At 35.6% G+C, this 18853-nt stretch overlaps 1 protein-coding gene and 1 pseudogene across 3 annotated transcripts; both read left to right on the top strand.

The window, feature by feature from the left end:
• The first annotated feature begins 4554 nt into the window (after nt 1-4554).
• Nucleotides 4555-17909, top strand: FAM133B (family with sequence similarity 133 member B). 3 transcript variants are annotated; one of them, XM_088150578.1, is made up of 11 exons: nt 4555-4712; nt 9490-9587; nt 10338-10416; nt 11246-11320; nt 11498-11530; nt 11775-11843; nt 13455-13550; nt 13860-13907; nt 14313-14408; nt 15222-15266; nt 16027-17909. In XM_088150578.1, the coding sequence occupies exons 1-11, from the start codon at nt 4689-4691 to the stop codon at nt 16147-16149; spliced, it is 786 nt and encodes a 261-aa protein (XP_088006704.1). In that variant the 5' UTR covers nt 4555-4688; the 3' UTR covers nt 16150-17909. The 3 variants fall into 3 exon arrangements, with proteins under 3 accessions (XP_088006704.1, XP_088006703.1, XP_088006705.1); XM_088150577.1 differs by lacking the exon at nt 4555-4712 and adding an exon at nt 4726-4933; XM_088150579.1 differs by lacking the exon at nt 4555-4712 and adding an exon at nt 8476-9065.
• Nucleotides 9880-10032, top strand: LOC112542285 (U1 spliceosomal RNA; annotated as a pseudogene).
• Nucleotides 17910-18853: the final 944 nt, after the last annotated feature.

Here is an 18853-nt window from a genome sequence, read left to right as displayed (position 1 = left end):
TCTCTGCTTCCATGCCATCAGTCCAAATTGAAAGCAGTGTAATATAACTGTAGCCTTCCACAAAATCTAATAAATCAGAACATGTTCTCACAGTTGGAAAAAAGTTGTTAGAATTTGACATGGATGACCACCACTGCAGTATAAAAATCAACAATTGAAACAGTTTGCTATGAAAGAACTCAGCAATCCACAAGAGAGAGTGATTATGTATCACAGAGCTGGCCAAAGATCCAGTTGCCTTCCATTGAAGACATATGGTTCCACCCCAAGTGTTCCTGCCACTCACACAATGTGCACTGGATGGGAGAAAGTCATGTGTACCTCCTGAGCAGAACCTTTCAAGACTGTAAGAATGGACCTGACCCCCCTAGTGCAATATAAGGAGGATTCATAGCATCTAATAGTTTTATGACAAATGGGTAGAACCTGGTGTCTGTGTTCAGTGGGTCTTATATATTATGCTGTTTAATCTACAAATGTTTTCTCTGTTGTTCTATCAAACGCAACCTTTAGAACTAAGCCATTGGAACTCTTAATATGATCTGAATAACTGGTTCTGTCATAATCAAGTCACTTTTATATCAAAATCCATTTATGATTTTTGGCTAACTGCAATAAAAGCTTCCCTAAACTGAAAATGGCATCTTCAATGAAGCAGTACATGAGATAACAGATTGTATTTTGTACTTCAGTCACGTCCTACTTTTTGGATAAGAGCATTCCTCAGTCTCCTAAATCTACTTAGACTACTGTTTCTTTTCAAAGGTGCTTGAGTTGCTGTAATACAGTGTGTTAGTTACTGCTGTTTAAAGAGTGTGTTTCTTGTTCTACTAGGTGATATCAACTCAGTTTGCAACCAAACTTCATGGATCAAACTGCATACATTCTGATCCTCCAATAGTTTGTTACATCAAGAGGTTATTCTAGAGTATACATGCTATATGATATCTACATTCTGCAACTATGACAACGCTGCAATTCTGTGCACATTTATTACGAGAAATAGTTTTGTTTAAACAAGTATAGAAATGTGCTGAAGTTATTTTATATTACCGCTGTTGAAATATATTACAAAATTATTGGAAGGTTGGTTGCACCAATTATATACATATCTCTACATTGCTTAGGTGTCATTATTTGTTTAAGTCACCAAACAACTAATTATAGAGGTTTTAGGAAAGTTTGATAAAAGATTTGAATGTTAAAAAAAGAAGATGGGCAGAAATAATACAGCCAACTGATTCCTCTGTGGCTTGTCATACTTCTTCGCATCATGGAAACAGTCTGCTCACAAGCAAAAGGTTGAACAATACATGCAAATATGCCCACCTCCCTGTCAATTTTAAAGCAGGATTCTGTGATGTAACACATGGACATCCATGGGGAGGCAAGGGGGAAGTGATATCATACACATCATGGGAATGATTCAAATCACATAATTCATGTAGTTTGATGATGTCATGATACATGTGACATCATCATGCCTTCTACCAGGTGCCTAGGCTATTACAGTCAACATTACAGTTTATTTTCCTGCTTGCACAGAAATACAGATACTTAGAGTGCAATCTTATAAATGTTTATTGAGAACAAATCTTCCTTAGTTGAACTTATTCTCAGATAAGAGCGTAAAGGAAGCCAAGCAAGATGTTTATTATCACTTGTGAAACAGCTTTTAAATTTAAGTACTCCAATTTAAGTGAATTAGTGAATTAAGTTGATTAAAAAAATAGGTTGCAGATGTTTAGACTTGCTGTTTATTTGAGGCACAGATATGGAACTGGATGCTTTTCTGTTTGCAAGGTCAAAAACCATGTACTTATAGTTAAGTATTGGTATGAGAAATCACTATCAAAACATTTCAAAATCAGGAATATTATTTTTTCTTTCAATTAGACAAAAGGTATTTTGAAAGAAGAAAATGTCTTTGTATATTTCAGGCACCCATCTCAGCTTTACTTTTATAGATTTTTTTTTAATTGAAATGTAAAAATAAATGCAAAACCATCAAGTAAAGCAACATGAAGTTCTCTTGTCTGATTTTATCAGTATTTGTTGACTTATGATCACTATCACACTAATACAAGAAGCACATTCTAACTTTATTTCCAAATACGTATTCTACTTTTTTGTTTATTTAGGAAGATTTCTGAAGTTGGTAAAGTAAACCCAGTTCTTTTGTGTGCAAATACACAAAGTACAAGAGTCATGGTTTCCTAGTTTGCTGAATCTGTAACATCCAAAATGTAGACCCTTGAATTTCCAACTGAATATATTTTCCCACAGATTTCCCACATCAGACATCAATGATTTGTATATATGCAACTAACTATCCTTCCTTCAAAACATGGTTACCATGTTCAACCCAAAAGAGAGATCCTTTTTTTTTATTTGTGACAATGAGCTCCACAGTTTATGTTCCATGAAAACCCCACCTTCTGCCTGTCCTGAAATTTCCACTGTTCAGTTTTATAAGATAACCCCAGATGTTAATATTTTGTATTTATTTTCTCCATACATAATCATCTACATCTCCATCATGTATCCCTTTTTTGTTTCCCCCCCCCCCAAGTTAAAAAGCCCCTGTGTCATAAGCTTTCTGTGCAGGTACAGCTCCTTGAATAATTTTAGGTGCCTTTCCATTTTACACCATTTTCTGTGCTACGTATCTTCCTGCAGTGTGGTAACCATAACTCTACATATTATTCTAAATGTAGCGATAGCATAGATTTATAGTAAGTCAGATTATCAGTATTTTTTAATTTCTTAAATATCTCTACCATGGAGTTACTCTTTTTTACTTGAATGCTGGGTCAACATACACAACAAAACAGCTATCAAAACCTGATTGACCACTTTTCTGGTCAATCACTACTAGCTAAAAGTGGTTGTCTAGCAAAACAATATGAAAATAGGACTTTTTTTACTCTATAACTCCCAACTTGCTTACACTGAGCAATTTGTCACTGTTACACCAGTTTACCAATCTGAAAGAATTATTTTAAAGCTATTTCCTGTTCTTTTTTGTTTAAACCACTTTATTTTTTTCTCATTGGTTGCTCTGGCCACTTTACTGATCAACACTTAGTAACATTTTAAAAAAGCACGTCCTACAAACCCTAACTACATCCCTCTGTTGGGATAATTGTTTCATACTATCTACTGTCTGATTTCATTAATTAATTGTTGATTCACAACTGAATATTTCCACATAGCTTGTGACTGCTATATTTACTCAGAAGCCTCTGGCAAAGAATTGTCAAGAACCGCAAAAGTCCAAGCATTAAACGCCTACCAGATCTCCCTGTCCAAGTTCATAAAATCATAGAATGTAGAACTATACTTTTAGTGATCCTTGAGGTCATCTAGTCCAAACTGCTGCCCAGTACAGCAATTCATTTTTATAGCATCCCCAATAGATGGCCATTCAGTTTCTGTTCAAACCCTTTCAGAGAAGGAGAATCCATCATCTGCCAAAGCAATCTCTTTCAGAAAAACTTATTTTTCAAATCTATCTACAATGGAAATCTACTTCCTTCAAATCTACTACAGTATTTGTCTTTTCTTCTGAAACAACTCTGAATAATTCTTCACCTGTCTTCTAAATCAGGGTTCCTCAACCTTGGCAACTTGAAGACGTGTGGACTCCAACTCCCAGAATTCCCCAGCCAGCATGGCTGGCTGGGGAATTCTGGGAATTGAAGTCCACACGTCTTCAAGTCGCCAAGGTTGAGGAACCCTGTTCTAAATGGCAGCATTTCAGATACAGTACTTGAAGACTGCTATCATGTCTTCCCCAGGCTAATTCTACCAATGCCTCCCATCTTTCCTGCTGAGTTTCTTGCACTTGGGTAAGTAGCAGGAACAAGTTAATGCCTATAATTCAGAAATTCCTTGAAACGCAGAAAAGATCCCATTGCTCAACTTTCTGGATGTGCAGAAGGAAGCTGGGGCGTGCCCGTCTTGCTCCAGTGGGGGTTAAAAAAGCATCCTTTAAGTCAGTATTTCTCAACCTCAGCGCATGCTGGCTGGGGAATTCTGGGAGCTGACGTCCACACACCTTAAAGTTGAGTTTGAGAAACTGCTTTAAGTCTTTCCCGCGGGCTGAAGTTTACTTACTCCCGCATCCTTGCTCTATTGCATTAGGTTTTGTTTTTTTTCACCTGGAAGGGCAGTGTGTCCTAATTAGAGAGATGATATGCTCTATGCTTCTTTTACATCCAGCATCGTAGGAAGTTTAGACGTATATTCACTGTACCGATTGAGCTCTTTCGAATCTCCCGCGAATAAGGAACCCGGGAGAAGAAACGAGTATTACGTCTTACCCCACAATTTGGGCAATCCTGGGGCTCTCTCGACTTATTGCAGTCGAGTTCACGCTCCTTATATTTAGCCCCATATCATATTTTAACAGTTAAAAGTATTAGCTTCAATATAAATGCAAAAAAGGAAAAGAATCATACTATAGCAGTACATACGAAGCGCCGAGCTCTTAGACCCCTCCTTTTCTCCGCGTGAGGGCAAAGAAGGAAGGGCAAACGGCTTCAATGGCTGCCACTGAGCATGTTCGGTGTCACTGAGCATGCTCAGTAGTATCTGATGTTAAAAACTTGACGGGTAGCAGAGAAAGGGGTTCCAGCTAGGCCGGTTTGATTTTCGTCGCTGGGGTGCCGGGATTCCTGCACGCCATGGGGAAGAGGGATAACCGGGTGGTGCGTAAGCTAAGTCTCTCTCCTAGAGGCGTGCTCGAAGCTGCAAGGGTTTTGAAGAAAGGCCAGAGCCTTTCCAACTGGTCTGGTGGGGATGAAGGACTGGGAGGGGGCGGTGGCTACGCGACCCCCTTTGAAGTTGGGGGGGAAGGGATACGTGGGGAATGGCCAGTGTCTGTCACAGACACCCTGCAGACCTTTCCTCATTGCAGTTGACAAAAGGGGTGAGCTACTAAAAACAGTTCTAATTGTCATGGGCTTTGTAGTCCCTTGGAATGGGAAGGGCGGGTGGCTGTGAGAGAAGCCTTTTTGGGCTTGAAACATAAAACATTTCTCGCTCTGATATGACAGCAACGTAGTAAGTTGGGCCTCACATACATGTGGATCTGGTGGGTTTTTCATCTCAATTACGTGATGGGAATGAAAGGTAACCTGGTATTTTTTTTTAATAAGGATATTGTCTGACCTTATATGAATATGAATATGAATATATATATATATATATATAGAGAGAGAGAGAGAGAGAGAGAGAGAGTGTTTCTCAGTATTAGTTCCCTAACTGTAAAATAATCTGACTTCTAATTTTGTATTTTATTTCAGTAATTAAGTCCATTGTTTCTTGTATTTTTCATTTTGTTTTGTTTTGTGCTTTAAGGTGAATGAATCATATCAAAAAGTATAGATTATCTAGGTAGACTTGAGGGACACACTATATGTTGAGCAGTAAGACACCCAAAAGAGGAGAGGCTGGCCTGGAGTGCTAAAGGCACCTGTCTGTTTACCTGTACAATTTAGAAAAAGAATTTGTGTTTATCCTTATTTGCTAGTTTGAAGAGGCTATGTTCCCTGTTTTTGTTAAATTCCTAAAAAGATACTGAAACTTGAATGAAATACAGAAATGACTAATCATATTTATCCTAAGCAAAAACTACATCTCATTAAGTCATTGGTGATAATTTGTTGCTCTTAGCACTAGAAAAAGCACATGTCAAACTTTGTACACTGTCACTGAAATGTTAAAACTGGGGGGAAGTTTCTTCTTTCTCTCTGTGAATAACCTTCCTTTTCTGAATAAATACAGATAGTAATAAATCCATGATAAAGCAGGCTACTTTAAGACAAAGATTCGCTCTTGCCAGCATATTGCTAATGCTATAAATGTGATGTTATATAAACAACTTGATGTCTCATTTTGTACAAGTCGAGTTCTGTCCAGAATCAAAACTCCATTTGTTGGTTTGAGGTTTGTTTATACATTAGCTTTCAAGAATCACTCTGAAACTATTTTATTTAAGCCAAAAAAGAGGCAGTAGGAAAGCAAAGAAACTCCCCAGAGGTGGGTTTTATGCAGTGCTGGGTTGGATCTTGATATTTCAGCTCTCTAGTCACTTAGCAAAGCCCAGGGCAATCTGCAACTAACAGTATGCCCTTGATAAGCATACCTGAATATATATGTTTCCAAGTATACATTTGCATATAATAACTTCATTAAATATTACATGCAAATAGCTTTTTTCACTATCTTTTTAATTTAAAAAATCCAAGTTAAGAGGTGGCAATACTGAATCTTTGGTTCTTTGACTTTGCTACAAATTGTTCTCCGCTGACAATTTCTGACAATGGAAAATACATTTTGGGATTGCATAGGGAAGTAGGAAGTATGTCTGTGATTTGAAAAGAGTAATATTGATAAATCAAGTGGTTGTCTGCATCCCTCTGATTTTATGCTGTAAGAAATTAGTCACCCCCACTCCCAGCTTTCATTTATATATACAGTACTGTATTTAGTTAGGTCCCATGTTTTAAGTGTGGAACAAGTTGTAAGCATTGTATTGTAGCACTCATCATATTTCCAAAATGGTGTCTGCAGCAGGTTTAAAACAGAGGGTATATTTGTATTGTGCATAACTGATTTATTGTTTGATCTTCATTCCATGACATGGATATCACTATTGATATACCATAGCTCTAAAGAATACAGGTAGTCCTCAGTTAACAATGGTAATTGGGACTGGCAACTTCATTGCTAAGCGATGCGGTCATAAAACAATGTCACATGACTGCACCGACTTACAACAGCAGGTCCATCAGTTTCAGTTGCTGACATTAAGTGAATCCTGCACGGTCATTAGGTGCAATGTCACATGATCACCATTTGCAATCTCCTCTGGCTTCCCCATTGACTTTGCTTGTTGGAAGGCAGCAGTGAAGGTCGCAAATGCTGATCATGTGACCACAGAACACTGAGATGTTGTAATTGTGAGACAGTTGCCAAGTGCTCAAATTGCAATCATGTGACTGCAGGGATACTGCAACAGCTGCAACTACAAGGACTGGTTGTAAATTGCCCTCGTTCAGTGCCGTCGTAACTTCGAACGGTCGCTGAACAAGTGGTCACTAAGCAAGGACTACTTGTAGTAGGAATTACTGAAATGGAATGTAGGCTGTTGTAGGAACACTCAGAAGATGGTTATCCTGCCATCTGGTATTTCATATCTCCTGCAGTAGAGGTCCACTTAGGCCCTAAAATTAGGTTAAGGGCCCTTGTTCTCTATACCATTCTCCCAAGCCATGAATTAAATAACACTGACAGACAAGGTCTTTTAAAAGGTAGTACCTTGGTTCTAAAATCAGTGAATTTGCACTCTCTTGTTTTTTGTTTTTATACTTGGAACTGAAAATGTTTTTATTCTGAAAGAATGTCAATCTTTGTCTTACTAACAGGAATCTAGGAGACAGAGACTGTGTTTTGTGAAGCTGATGAGTGCCCTTAACATGAAATGTAAATGTACATGTAAATAAGTAACTGTGAATTCAATCCTGTGCATTATCCAGAGCAGAGTCCTATTACATAGTGGGCTTTACCTCTGAGTAGACTCATTCAAGTTTACTATTATTTAAGAATAAAGGCAGAACAGTTTTATATCTGTAATTATATTCTTATATAATTATATATGATTAATCCATATGCTATTAATTTCTTGGTGGTCCTAAACTGGAATGGTTCAAATGAACAGGTGCTTGAAAGGTACTCTTACCCCAGATATCAAAGACCAGATTCAAGAAATGTATAATTTATCCATTTTTGAAAAAGCTATTCTTCTATTAAACAAAAATGGCACAATATGTTTCCCTTGGGTATAGCTTTTATAACATTTTACAAGAATATACATTTTTATGCACCATTTGATACATTGTTATTAAATGATTATATGAATATGTGCTACTTTTTTCTGTTTGTTTTACTTTATTTTTTATTTTGGAATTAAAACTTCATAATTAATTTGCTGGTGTGTACATATATACATATACATATAGATGTTTCCTTTTAATTTGTTTTTATATATTTTTCTCTGTATTTCTTTTTAAGAATATAATATAAATATAATTATACAATTAATATTACAAATATAAATATTTTATACATACATGTTATATAAAGAATATATAAAGAATATTAAAAAATCAAATGAACACTATTGAATTAGAATAAGGGCTTACTTTAAGTTTAGTCTTAGGGAGCTTAGAAAGATCATTCATCTTTTCAGGTTGTAAGGCACCATCAAGCAAAATTGCAGAAATTAAAAAAAAAAATAGATAAGTAAATAGATTTTGTCATTGGATTCCTTCCTTCCTTCCTTCCTTCCTTCCTTCCTTCCTTCCTTCCTTCCTTCCTTCCTTCCTTCCTTCCTTCCTTCCTTCCTTCCTTCCTTCCTTCCTTCCTTCCTTCCTTCCTTCCTTCCTTCCTTCCTTCCTTCCTTCCTTCCTTCCTTCCTTCCTTCCTTCCTTCCTTCCTTCCTTCCTTCCTTCCTTCCTTCCTTCCTTCCTTTATTGAGGTTTAAAAAAAAGCATTATGATAAAAAAAAAAACCCATGATATAAAAAAGTAGAATTAAGTGAATTTCCATAACCATGCGTTGGATTTGAGGAACATTTTTTTACTACCCAAAGATATTTTTGAAAGTGGCTTAAGGTAATACAGTACTCCCAAAATACATTATCACGCTTTCTTTGGTTTTGACCCATAAAGAATAAATTACAGTTCTGTGCCTTAGAGGTCATCAAAAATTGATGTATTAGCATACAAAAATGCATGAACAGAGAAAGGAAAGGAAGGAAATGTAGGAACAACATTCATTCTCTCTCTTATATACCATATTCTCTTGGTAAGCTTAGTGATAAGCTTCTTTTTAGTCTTAATGGTACCATAAGAATATTTATTTTGTTGCTATCCTTCCATATGATGTTAAATATTACAGCATTAGATGGTCCTCTGTATTGGTTGTGTACCATTTTTCTTGAGCAGAATGATTTCCAGGGTCCGAATGTACACAGCTTTTGCTGAGGCAACTTAAGGGTAAGAAAAATCTCAACATACCGCTCCAAAATGCCAAACTATATGGCACTTAGGGTGTTCCATTAATCACAGGGAGTTGTTTTTTACTTAATACAAATATAATAAATTTGATTTATAGATAAACGTTTGACAGTAAATAAATACATTTAAATACTAGCTTTCTTTATAACAGTTGGAGAGGAAGCAGGACGCATCACTAAAATGAACCCAACACAAAATATATTATCTCAACAATGTCTCTTCCCAAGACTTCAGATAATGCTGTCAATTATTTAAAGTATTTACAATTCTGTTGGTATCTTGTGTAGATTGGCTATATGATCATTTTTTAAGATTAACTTCCAGAGGGGGGAAAAAGCTATTTTTAAGGGTTGCAGATTGGAATAACTTAAGGTTCTCTCACTCTTTCCTTGTCATATTTAAGGCATATATGAATCCCATAGCAATGGCTAGATCACGAGGTCCCGCTCCATCTTCAGGACCTACCATACAAGACTACTTGAACAGACCAAGACCAACATGGTATGTACAAAAATGATGACTTTGTTCCTTTTAAAGGATTCCTCTGTAAGAAAGAAATGTAGTAAAGTTTGCCTTCATGTAATACCTGTGCCCCAAATTAGTGGTCTGGTTCACATATGACATTAAACCAGGGAGTAAAAAATGGAGCTTGAGGTCTACTTGTGGGCCACCAGCATCCCTTTTCTGGCTTCTGGAACTCATCCTATAATGGGTAGGCTCAAAATTTGGGTCATGATTCACTTTTTGTCTGTGGGGCAAAATGGAAGTCTTTAAGGCTTACAAATGCTTTATGGCTTTTACCTGGCAGGGGAGAATCCTTGATCACAAAGGAGATTTTCCCAGGGTGAGGGTCACCCATTGCACTCCCGGTGTGCTAACCCCCGCAATTTCCTCAAATGTGGGAAATTCAACTGCATAATTTATGGTAGTTTATAATTATTGTTAGCTGCCCAAAGTCATGTATTTGAGATTGGCGGCCATTTAAATTTAATAAATAAATAAAATTTCATCTGTTAAACTTATGATCCCACCCCTTAAAACTACTGGCCCTGCCCACTTTTGGAATGTAGTTCTTAATGTGTTCCACAAAGCTTTGTGTAGCCTTTCAGTTGATAGAAGTTGCATACCCTTGCACAAAACTTTAGGCGCATGGAGAAAGAAAGGAAGCTTTCTATCAGTTTCCTTAAGTTAATATCTTCAGATCTAAATTTGTGTATCAGTTACAGGGTATGTATTTTTTTTTCATTTAAGGGAAGAAGTAAAAGAACAACTAGAAAAGAAGAAGAAGGGTTCCAAGGCCTTGGCAGAATTTGAAGAAAGAATGAATGAGGTTTGTTATTTGATTAATTTAATGTAGAGACAGGTCTAGATTTTCCACCTATATTATTGGTAGTATTAACATAACACTAATGTACTTTCAGTTTTATGCCTATATCAGTATAGCTCAGTTTGAATTGCTTCTCACGCAAGTGCATCAAAAGAATCTAATCCAATACAAACAATATTTTTATTGATTAACAATAAAAACCAATATTCTACCATGTTAGAAGTCAACTTTCAATTATTGCAAATCTAATCTAGCAGATTCTGGATTAATAATAACATGTGATTGGGTATTTAGTAGTTTGTTGGAATGGATACAGCTCTTTCTTAACAATGATTGCATGTTAGGCACATCAAGTACTTAATGTTGGACATAAATATTAGGCATATTAATGCCACCAGATTAAGAAAGATAGTGTTAGCACAATGAGAAAAGCTAGATTGCTGCTCTATGTAAGATGCGGAGAACAAAAATACATGTTTTTGCCTAATTCTGTCTGTGGTGTCCAACTAACTATAACTTGAGGGGGGAAAGTTGCAGTACTGACTACCTCTGATAATGAAGCCTAGTAGTACAACCCTATTAAAAAGTGAGTAGGATACAGGGAGTGTATAAATGGTAAAAATAAATAAATAACCAAGCAAGCAAGCAAACAATCAAACACCTTACTGAATGCAATGGGAGTTAGTTCCAGGGGAATGGATACAGAATTCCAATCTAACTTTATCAAACAAATTTCCTATCTCTACAAATAACACTTATGGGTTAGTTACCGTAAAGGTAATCAAAAAGGCCACTTGAGAAATACTCATAATTGCATTCAATTGTCTTTCAGAACTGGAAAAAAGAACTGGAAAAACATAGAGAGAAATTGTTAAGTGGAAATGAGAGCACTTCAAGAAAGAAAGAGGTAAATGTCCTCATTCATGCACTCCATGCAGAACCATGGATTTTAAATTTACCTGTTATGATAGTCTTTGCTTTAAGTGCATTATTTTGGCTGTTATCAAGGGACATACTTCAAAAATGTAACTTCGCTAGTGATGCCCATTCAAACATATTAATGGGAGTAAAATCCTTTTTTCAGAAAAAGAAAAAAGAGAAGAAGAAATCCAGTAGGGTGAGCAACGATTTCATTTATTTCTCAACACCTAAAAGCTAAGATAGTTATATAGCTTGTTTAAAGGGAAAAAGGGGATTTTTGGAATTTTGTTGTTAATCCTTAATATTGGTTTTTAAGCCCAGGTGATGCAGCTTCAGATGATATCCATAAATTTTGTTTTTTTGAATTAGTGTGTTCATTTTTATACTTCTGTAACAAATTCTGCATCTCACAAATTTACATCTTGTTGTCTTTGGTCAAGTTGTCTCCATCTTCCTCTTCCTCATCAAGCTCTGATTCTTCCAGCAGTTCATCTGATGCTGAAGATGAGGTAAGTCTGAAATGTAACTTTCTGTAATTTTGTATAGAACATAGATATGTAAATGTAGGAAAAACAGTGTCATTTTCATTGAAATGTCAGAAATCTTTCAAGGAACTGTTTTTTAAAACCATCTGATAGACAGCCCATCCCTAAGTTTGCTGACTAGCATCCAGAGTCATTGTATTCTCCTGCTGACCAAAATGGGAGCAGAGAGAATCCACTCCAGAGAATTAGAGGACCAAACTAAGAAGGAGGAGGATGAAACTGTATCTTGTTTTTTCCCCTTCCTCCTGTACTAACCTCATAGTCTGTTGGGAGAAAGCAAGGAACCCTCCATGTATATTGGGAAAGGGCAGCCTTATGAAATGCCACTACCTCCTATAGATGCACACGGAAGACTGACACTAGAAGGGAGAAAATTATTATTTTTTTCCTGATTCCCATCTGTTACTTGGAAATATATTTAGTTCATTCATTTAATGGCTCTCATCTATATAGAAGGTCTTTTCTTGACTTTACTAAAATCCAAGATCTTTCCTATATCTTCTGTAACTGGATAACGCAGGAAGCTTTACAAGCCCATATATCGGCAGAGGCAAGAGGGAGAGATGTATAGTTCAAGCAGTTATAGTTTTCTTACTCTCTTTCCCCTCCTCTGTTGTGTGGGTTTATAAAGTCCTGGGTGTTCATGCCTTGGAACTGCTGAATTGAGTTTAGTATGAGGGTGTCCAATTTTTTGCTTTCACACCGGAAGCAACTTGTGTTATTTTTGAATGGAAAACAGAACAGGCTTAAGTAAATGCCAGCAAAAATGAATAATTTTGTTGGAAAAAGTGAAACTCTGCTCTCACAGTACATTTATTAAACAGATCATTGAATTTCTAAAACACCATGTATCAGTTCTTAAGGACCCTCCTATTGCAGTACACAAGCGTGGACAGTATTGAGCATCCCTACAAGACTGAATGTTTAGCAGAATGGCAAGATGCCTTGAACCATTGCAAAAGAAAAGTGCTCAGACCCAGAACAATGTATTATATAACCACCTAACATATTAAAGCCCCAAAGGTAGTCTTTTCATTGTGAATTAATAGCAGAGGGGATTATTTTAGGGAAGAAAAAGTAGATTTGATTGGTTCCTAGTCAAGATTCTAGCACGCATATGTGATAGGAACAGGTATGGATCTCTTGAAGAAAGAAAAGTAATTTAGAGGAGTCTGATGGAAACGTTTGGCTAGTCAGAAAGAAAAGCATTTTGAACAAACGCTTATTGAATTATGAGTATTTTTAAACCCTGCATCCATTTAATTTTTTAAATTTTCATCTTTAAGAATGTTTGTATCAGTTCTACTTGTTTCTCTCTGAAAAAAGTTTTTCATGGCTTTCTGATCTTTGAGTTCAGTCAATGAAATCAGAATATTAAAATTATATTGGATAAAGAATTACTAATCAAAGACATTTTAAACAGAAACATTATCAATATTTTTAACAGAAATGGGAAGAACTTACATAAAGTCCAGTTATTCCTGTGGCTAGTCTATAAGAAAACAGGTTTATCCTTTATGTCTCAAATGATTTAATGTGAACAAAATCCAATCATTTTCTTATATTTATGATTAGGATAAGAAACAAGGGAAAAAGAGAAAGAAAAAAAAATATTGCTCCTTACAGAAGTCATCTGAAAGCTCTAGTTCAGATTCTGATTCTGATAGCAAGGTAAAGTATAAAAATATTAATATCCTTATCTAATTTACGAATGAATTTTCACATTGATTAGGAGTGCACTGGTGGCAGAAATGCATGTTCTAAACTGTTCTAAACTGGTGTAATGTTTGCTCAGCAAGCCCTAGTCTCTATATTGCAACATAATACGCATCTGTTTTATTTTTCACTGCAAGCTCTGTTTTGAATGTTTCATTTCCAGAATATCAATTGCTGTTGCTTCTGCACTGCTTATACAGAACATTTAAATGTATGCTGTCATTAATGCTGTCTTTTAATCATAACTACTTTTTTATTATTTAGGACAGCCTAAAAACTAAACGGTCAAAGGAAGATTATGAAAGAGACAAGGTAAAACAGTTTCATATTGCCTTTAAAAATTCCTTGGAAATAAATTTCCAACTATAGAATAACCATCTGGATGCAAGTTCCCAGCTGCCTAACTGTAAAATAGCTCTGAAATTACAGCTGTTGAACATTGAAATTGCTAGTTGTTATGCAGAACTAATTCCAAAAACTGATCTTCAAATCTGTTATACCAGTTGAGCTCTAAGTATTTATTAATTTAATTTAATGTTAAGTATTTTTATATTATTATGGTTGGTTGGGCAGTCTAATGTTGTTATTGTTTTAAGCCGGTTCGATTCGTGCACACAATTCATTCCTATTCTTTATCAGAAGAAATGTGAGTTTTCAAAGCTGACCATAACTAGATATTTGATCTCTTAGAAGTCACATGGCTTTTATTTTACCTAGGATTCCAAAAGTCTTGTTAGGAAAAGAATAAAAGCAGACCGTGTGGAAGAATTATTACCATCAGATTCTTCATCAGAATCTCTTCAAACAGAGGAGGTCGGTATAAATGTAAAGCAAAGCACTGATTTAAAAATGTTCACCAAGTTGAGATCTCCATATGCATATGCAGAAACATTGGTACAATTTTCCCATATGTGCTGCTTCAGATGACTATGAATTAAGAGACCCATAAGGATTTTTCTTACATAGTTCTTTCTAGACTGTATTTATTGATTATTTATTTATTAAACCAATTTATATAGCTACCCATCTCACCACAGGTGACTCTGGGCGACGTACAACAAAGCTAAAAACAATCAATAAATACATTAAAAATATAAAAAGCGAAATAAAACAGAGAGAATAAAAAGATGTTAAAAATAAGGGAACCACCTCACTAATTCCACTGTCCCCTGGGGTCCCCAGGCCTGCTGGCATTACCAAGTCTTAAGGGACCTCCAGAAGCTCTGCTATGATGAGGCCAACCTCACCTCAGGGGGGAAAAGATTCCACAGTGCAGGCACCACAGCAGAAAAGGCTCACTGCCTAGGGTCTGCCAAATATAACTCCCTAGGCAACGGAACCCGTAACATGCCCTCTCTGCTGGATCTGGTAGGAGAGGCAGATGAAATTGGGGAGTATTTGTAGTAGTTCTTTTAATTAGAACCCCAAAATGGTGGCCGTGATGTTCTGAAAAGTTTAGGCATGGCGTGCAGGATGTGGAAAACAGGAAATTATCAGATAGTGAATAATTGATATTGGAGTGTGCCATTTTTCCAAATTATTAAGCAGCATTTCTATTGTGGTCACTATTTCAGTTTTTCAGCTTTTTTGAAAAATATGTATTCTCTCCTGCTTCTTCACACTTAGGTACAAGCAAAAAAGAAGAAAAACAGTGAAGAAAAGGAGAAAAATGTAAGTTTTTTTAATCTATCTAAGAATTTTAAATACATCCTCCAAATTTTATATCAGCATATACATTTGCTGGGGCAAACATCCCTCTTTCAATTGCTCTGGAGGTTTCTCTGACTTTACTATATCAATAGAAATGACACTAAAACTGGCCGATTTTGAACTATTACATAATAGTTCAATAGGTACTTAATCCTCCTTAGAGTAGATACACTGGTCAGAAAATAGGAGTGCAGAAGGAGTACAGTGCCTTGAGCTCCTGAAGGAAAGGTAAGATAGAAATCAAATAAATAAATAATGAGTGCTACAGTATTGATTTTAGATTATTGGTTCTAGGGATTAAGACACAGATTAATTTTTTTTCTCTGAATATAGTAGTCCTAACAAGGTAATAATGGATAGAATGAATTAACAAATCAAATCAGATTGTTTAATACAGCCCTGCTAATACCATTTGGCAACAGAATTTGAATTAGCTTTCTTGGATTTTTTTTTCAGATTAATTATATGAGATATGGGGAATTAAAGTTAGAACTTTATATGTAAAGAAAAACAACTCTAGAGGTAAACCTGTGGACAGTGCCGTCTGTAAAGCTTCCAGAAGAGTGGTATTTATTATTCTTGATTTAGATAAGCTTATTATGATGTTTCAATTGCTTTAATTAATTCTTTCCTTGAAAATACATTTGGAAAGACAAAGCTTGAGTTGGAATCAGCTGGTTTCCGTATATAACAATTGTTTTTGGTATTTTCCTTTTTAAAGGATAAAACAAAAAAGCGGAAGAAGCACAAGAAGCACAGCAAAAAGAAGAAAAAGAAAACAGCAAGCTCAAGCTCTCATCCAAAATACTTAAGTCAAGTTTTTTTTTCATCAAAAGTGCAATGAGACTATAGAGAATTGCAATTGTGAAAATTATGACAAATTCTGCCAACTGCATGAGCTCTCCTATGTGTTAACAAATCTAGATATTCAGCTTGCCCGGTGCCATTGGGCTGGAAATACCCATTGTTGTTGCCTGATGCTTAATATACATGTAATACCCCCCTCTAGCCCTCCAGTAGCTGGTAGGACATATTTTGAAAGAAATCCTTCCTGTGGTTTAAATGGGAGCAGCAGTGTAAAACTGGGTGGATACCAAAAGGTTCTGCCTATTGTATTCAGGGATCTGTGCATGTGATCTGATATACAGATGTCAATCAGCTTCATCTGCTGTAATGAATGAGACAGCTCCTTGTGGACAAAGATGTTATATATGCATCAGGATATCTGTACCCATAAACCAAAGTTGAATTTGGGTGTTTTATTTTAACAGACTGGTAACGAAACTTAATTTTCTATTACAAAGACATTCGCAAAATTCCTCTACAGAACTGAATGTCACATAGCAACTCCTGTGACATTTCATTTCTACTGATACCATTTTTGGAACAGGAACATACCATTAATATATACAAATGTTACTTTTTTAGATATGTGTAATATAATTTTGTGCCTGCATTTCTGGGTTGAAGATGTTGATTAGAGGGCATAGTTTGATTTGACAAATGATAACAGATTTGCTAATATTGTTACGATACTTCCAGTAATACAAACTGCAGCCTTTTTCTTTATGAATTTAAGGAAAAATCCACTATGAATTTTCTGAGCATGCCCCATTAAAGTAAATGGAATTGTGGAAAACTAGCTAGGCCAATAATTATTAACTGAGCTGATTATGATGGGCTGTTATTTTTTATTTGTTTATGTGTAATAAACTTTCATCTTTCATCCTGGGATGACAGTAATTCTAATGATGAAATATATGCTTGAATTGTATTTTTAAAAATGAAAGATGGACATCATTCTTTTTCCTTAGTCATGTTCACCTCTAGTGTTGGAGTTCAGTAGGGAGAAAAGTGCCTGTAGTTTAGGAGCAAGCGAAAATGGGGACTGACAGTTCAGTTAGCCTCATTTTTATTTCAGATATAAGACAATGCTTTATACATGAGCAAGAAAAGAAAAATATACCTTATTATTCCCATCTAAGTTGGCCCTGCCTTTATTTTGGACCTGTAGCATATGCTGCTGTAGTAGGCAAAGATACCAATCTAATATGGCATAGCTGATTCCTCTAAAGTGAGGATTTTATTACCATTGAATTAAAACAATACTGGGGCCTGAGATAATAATATACATCACCATTATTTGAAGTGGCATTGAGTTTAATTGTACTTTTTTGTCATTTTTTTAAAAAAACTATTGTTATTAACATATTTAGAATTAATGTTCTGCATGATTTTGTACCATTGTAATAACTAATTAAGGAATACAGTTATAATCAGTGTTTTTTTAATTATTAATTATGTTTCACATGCAACATTGCATTCATCCTTGTGTTAATGTACACCTGCTGAAAATATTTAGCATGTAAAAAGCTGAGGGGTGTTATCAGACAGCTTCATATTGAAACTGTTTTTATTCTACACAAGTTCAGTGGCAGACCTCTTATACAACTATGTCCTGGTATACACAAACTGCCAGACACTTAGTAAAGACAATGTTTTAAAAGTTCCTTTGTTCTGGATTATATGTGTATCATTTTAGCTTCTTTAGCAATAAAGTGTATTTCCCTGTACATGTTGTGAGACCACAGAGAGACTGTAACTTTCACAGTGAATATACACATTTGCCATTTTATGTAAAGCAGCCTTAAGATTGCTGGGTAATGTTTGCTTCTTAAGCCTCTTACTAAGTAAATATTTAGGGAGAAAGGGGAGGGAAAAAATCATAGGTCAGTGGAAAGATTTTATTACTTGGAAGGGTTGTCTTGACTTATTTATTCAAATTATGGCAACAGTTATTATATGGAGAGTGTACAATGAGGGTTGAAGAAAGATACTTCTTCCTCAATCTTTATGCATAGCTAAGAAAGGCAGGGGCGGGGGAACCTAGCTTGGGATGAATTTTCCAGCATTCAAAGCAAACTAAGCCATGTAGGTCGTATGAAAACTTCAAAGAATAGGATAATATATTTATTATAGGGTAATACCTTTATTATGGGCCAAGCAAAATATCCAAAATAGTGGATTGAATTGTCCAGAACTCATTAGGCTGGGTAGGGAGGAGGGAGGAGGAAGGATGCTGACATGTTATTAAAAGCCACAAAGCTCCCTTTAGAATTGTTGAGTTCAAACCTGTTTCATAAATAAGATTCATAAGATCTGTTAATGCTTGGTGATGTTAAATAGGATGGATGGATGGATGGATGGATGGATGGATGGATGGATGGATGGATGGATAGATAGATAGATAGATAGATAGATAGATTAGATAGATAGATAGATAGATAGATAGATAGATAGATAGATAGATAGATAGATAGATAGATAGATAGATAGATAGATGCTTTCCTTTCTGGAGAGTTACAAAATAGTGTGGGTTGGTATGATTCTTTGGAAGTTAATAAAGAGTCTCTCAAGAGTAACATTGGTGAGTAATGACAGATACATTTCTTTAAAATGATATGGAATCATATGCTGAACTGAAGCCAACATTTGTGTAACAAGCTACAGCTGGCTTATTTATTTATTAAATTTGTCCCTCACCCATC

This window comes from Python bivittatus, unplaced genomic scaffold (assembly GCF_059951505.1).
Source record: "Python bivittatus isolate LINGU-HERP-01145 unplaced genomic scaffold, Pbiv_v1 ctg000610_np1212, whole genome shotgun sequence".
NCBI classification, from domain to species: Eukaryota; Metazoa; Chordata; class Lepidosauria; order Squamata; family Pythonidae; genus Python; species Python bivittatus.
Note: the sequence above shows the minus strand (reverse complement) of the source record. Positions and strands in the feature narration are given on the sequence as shown.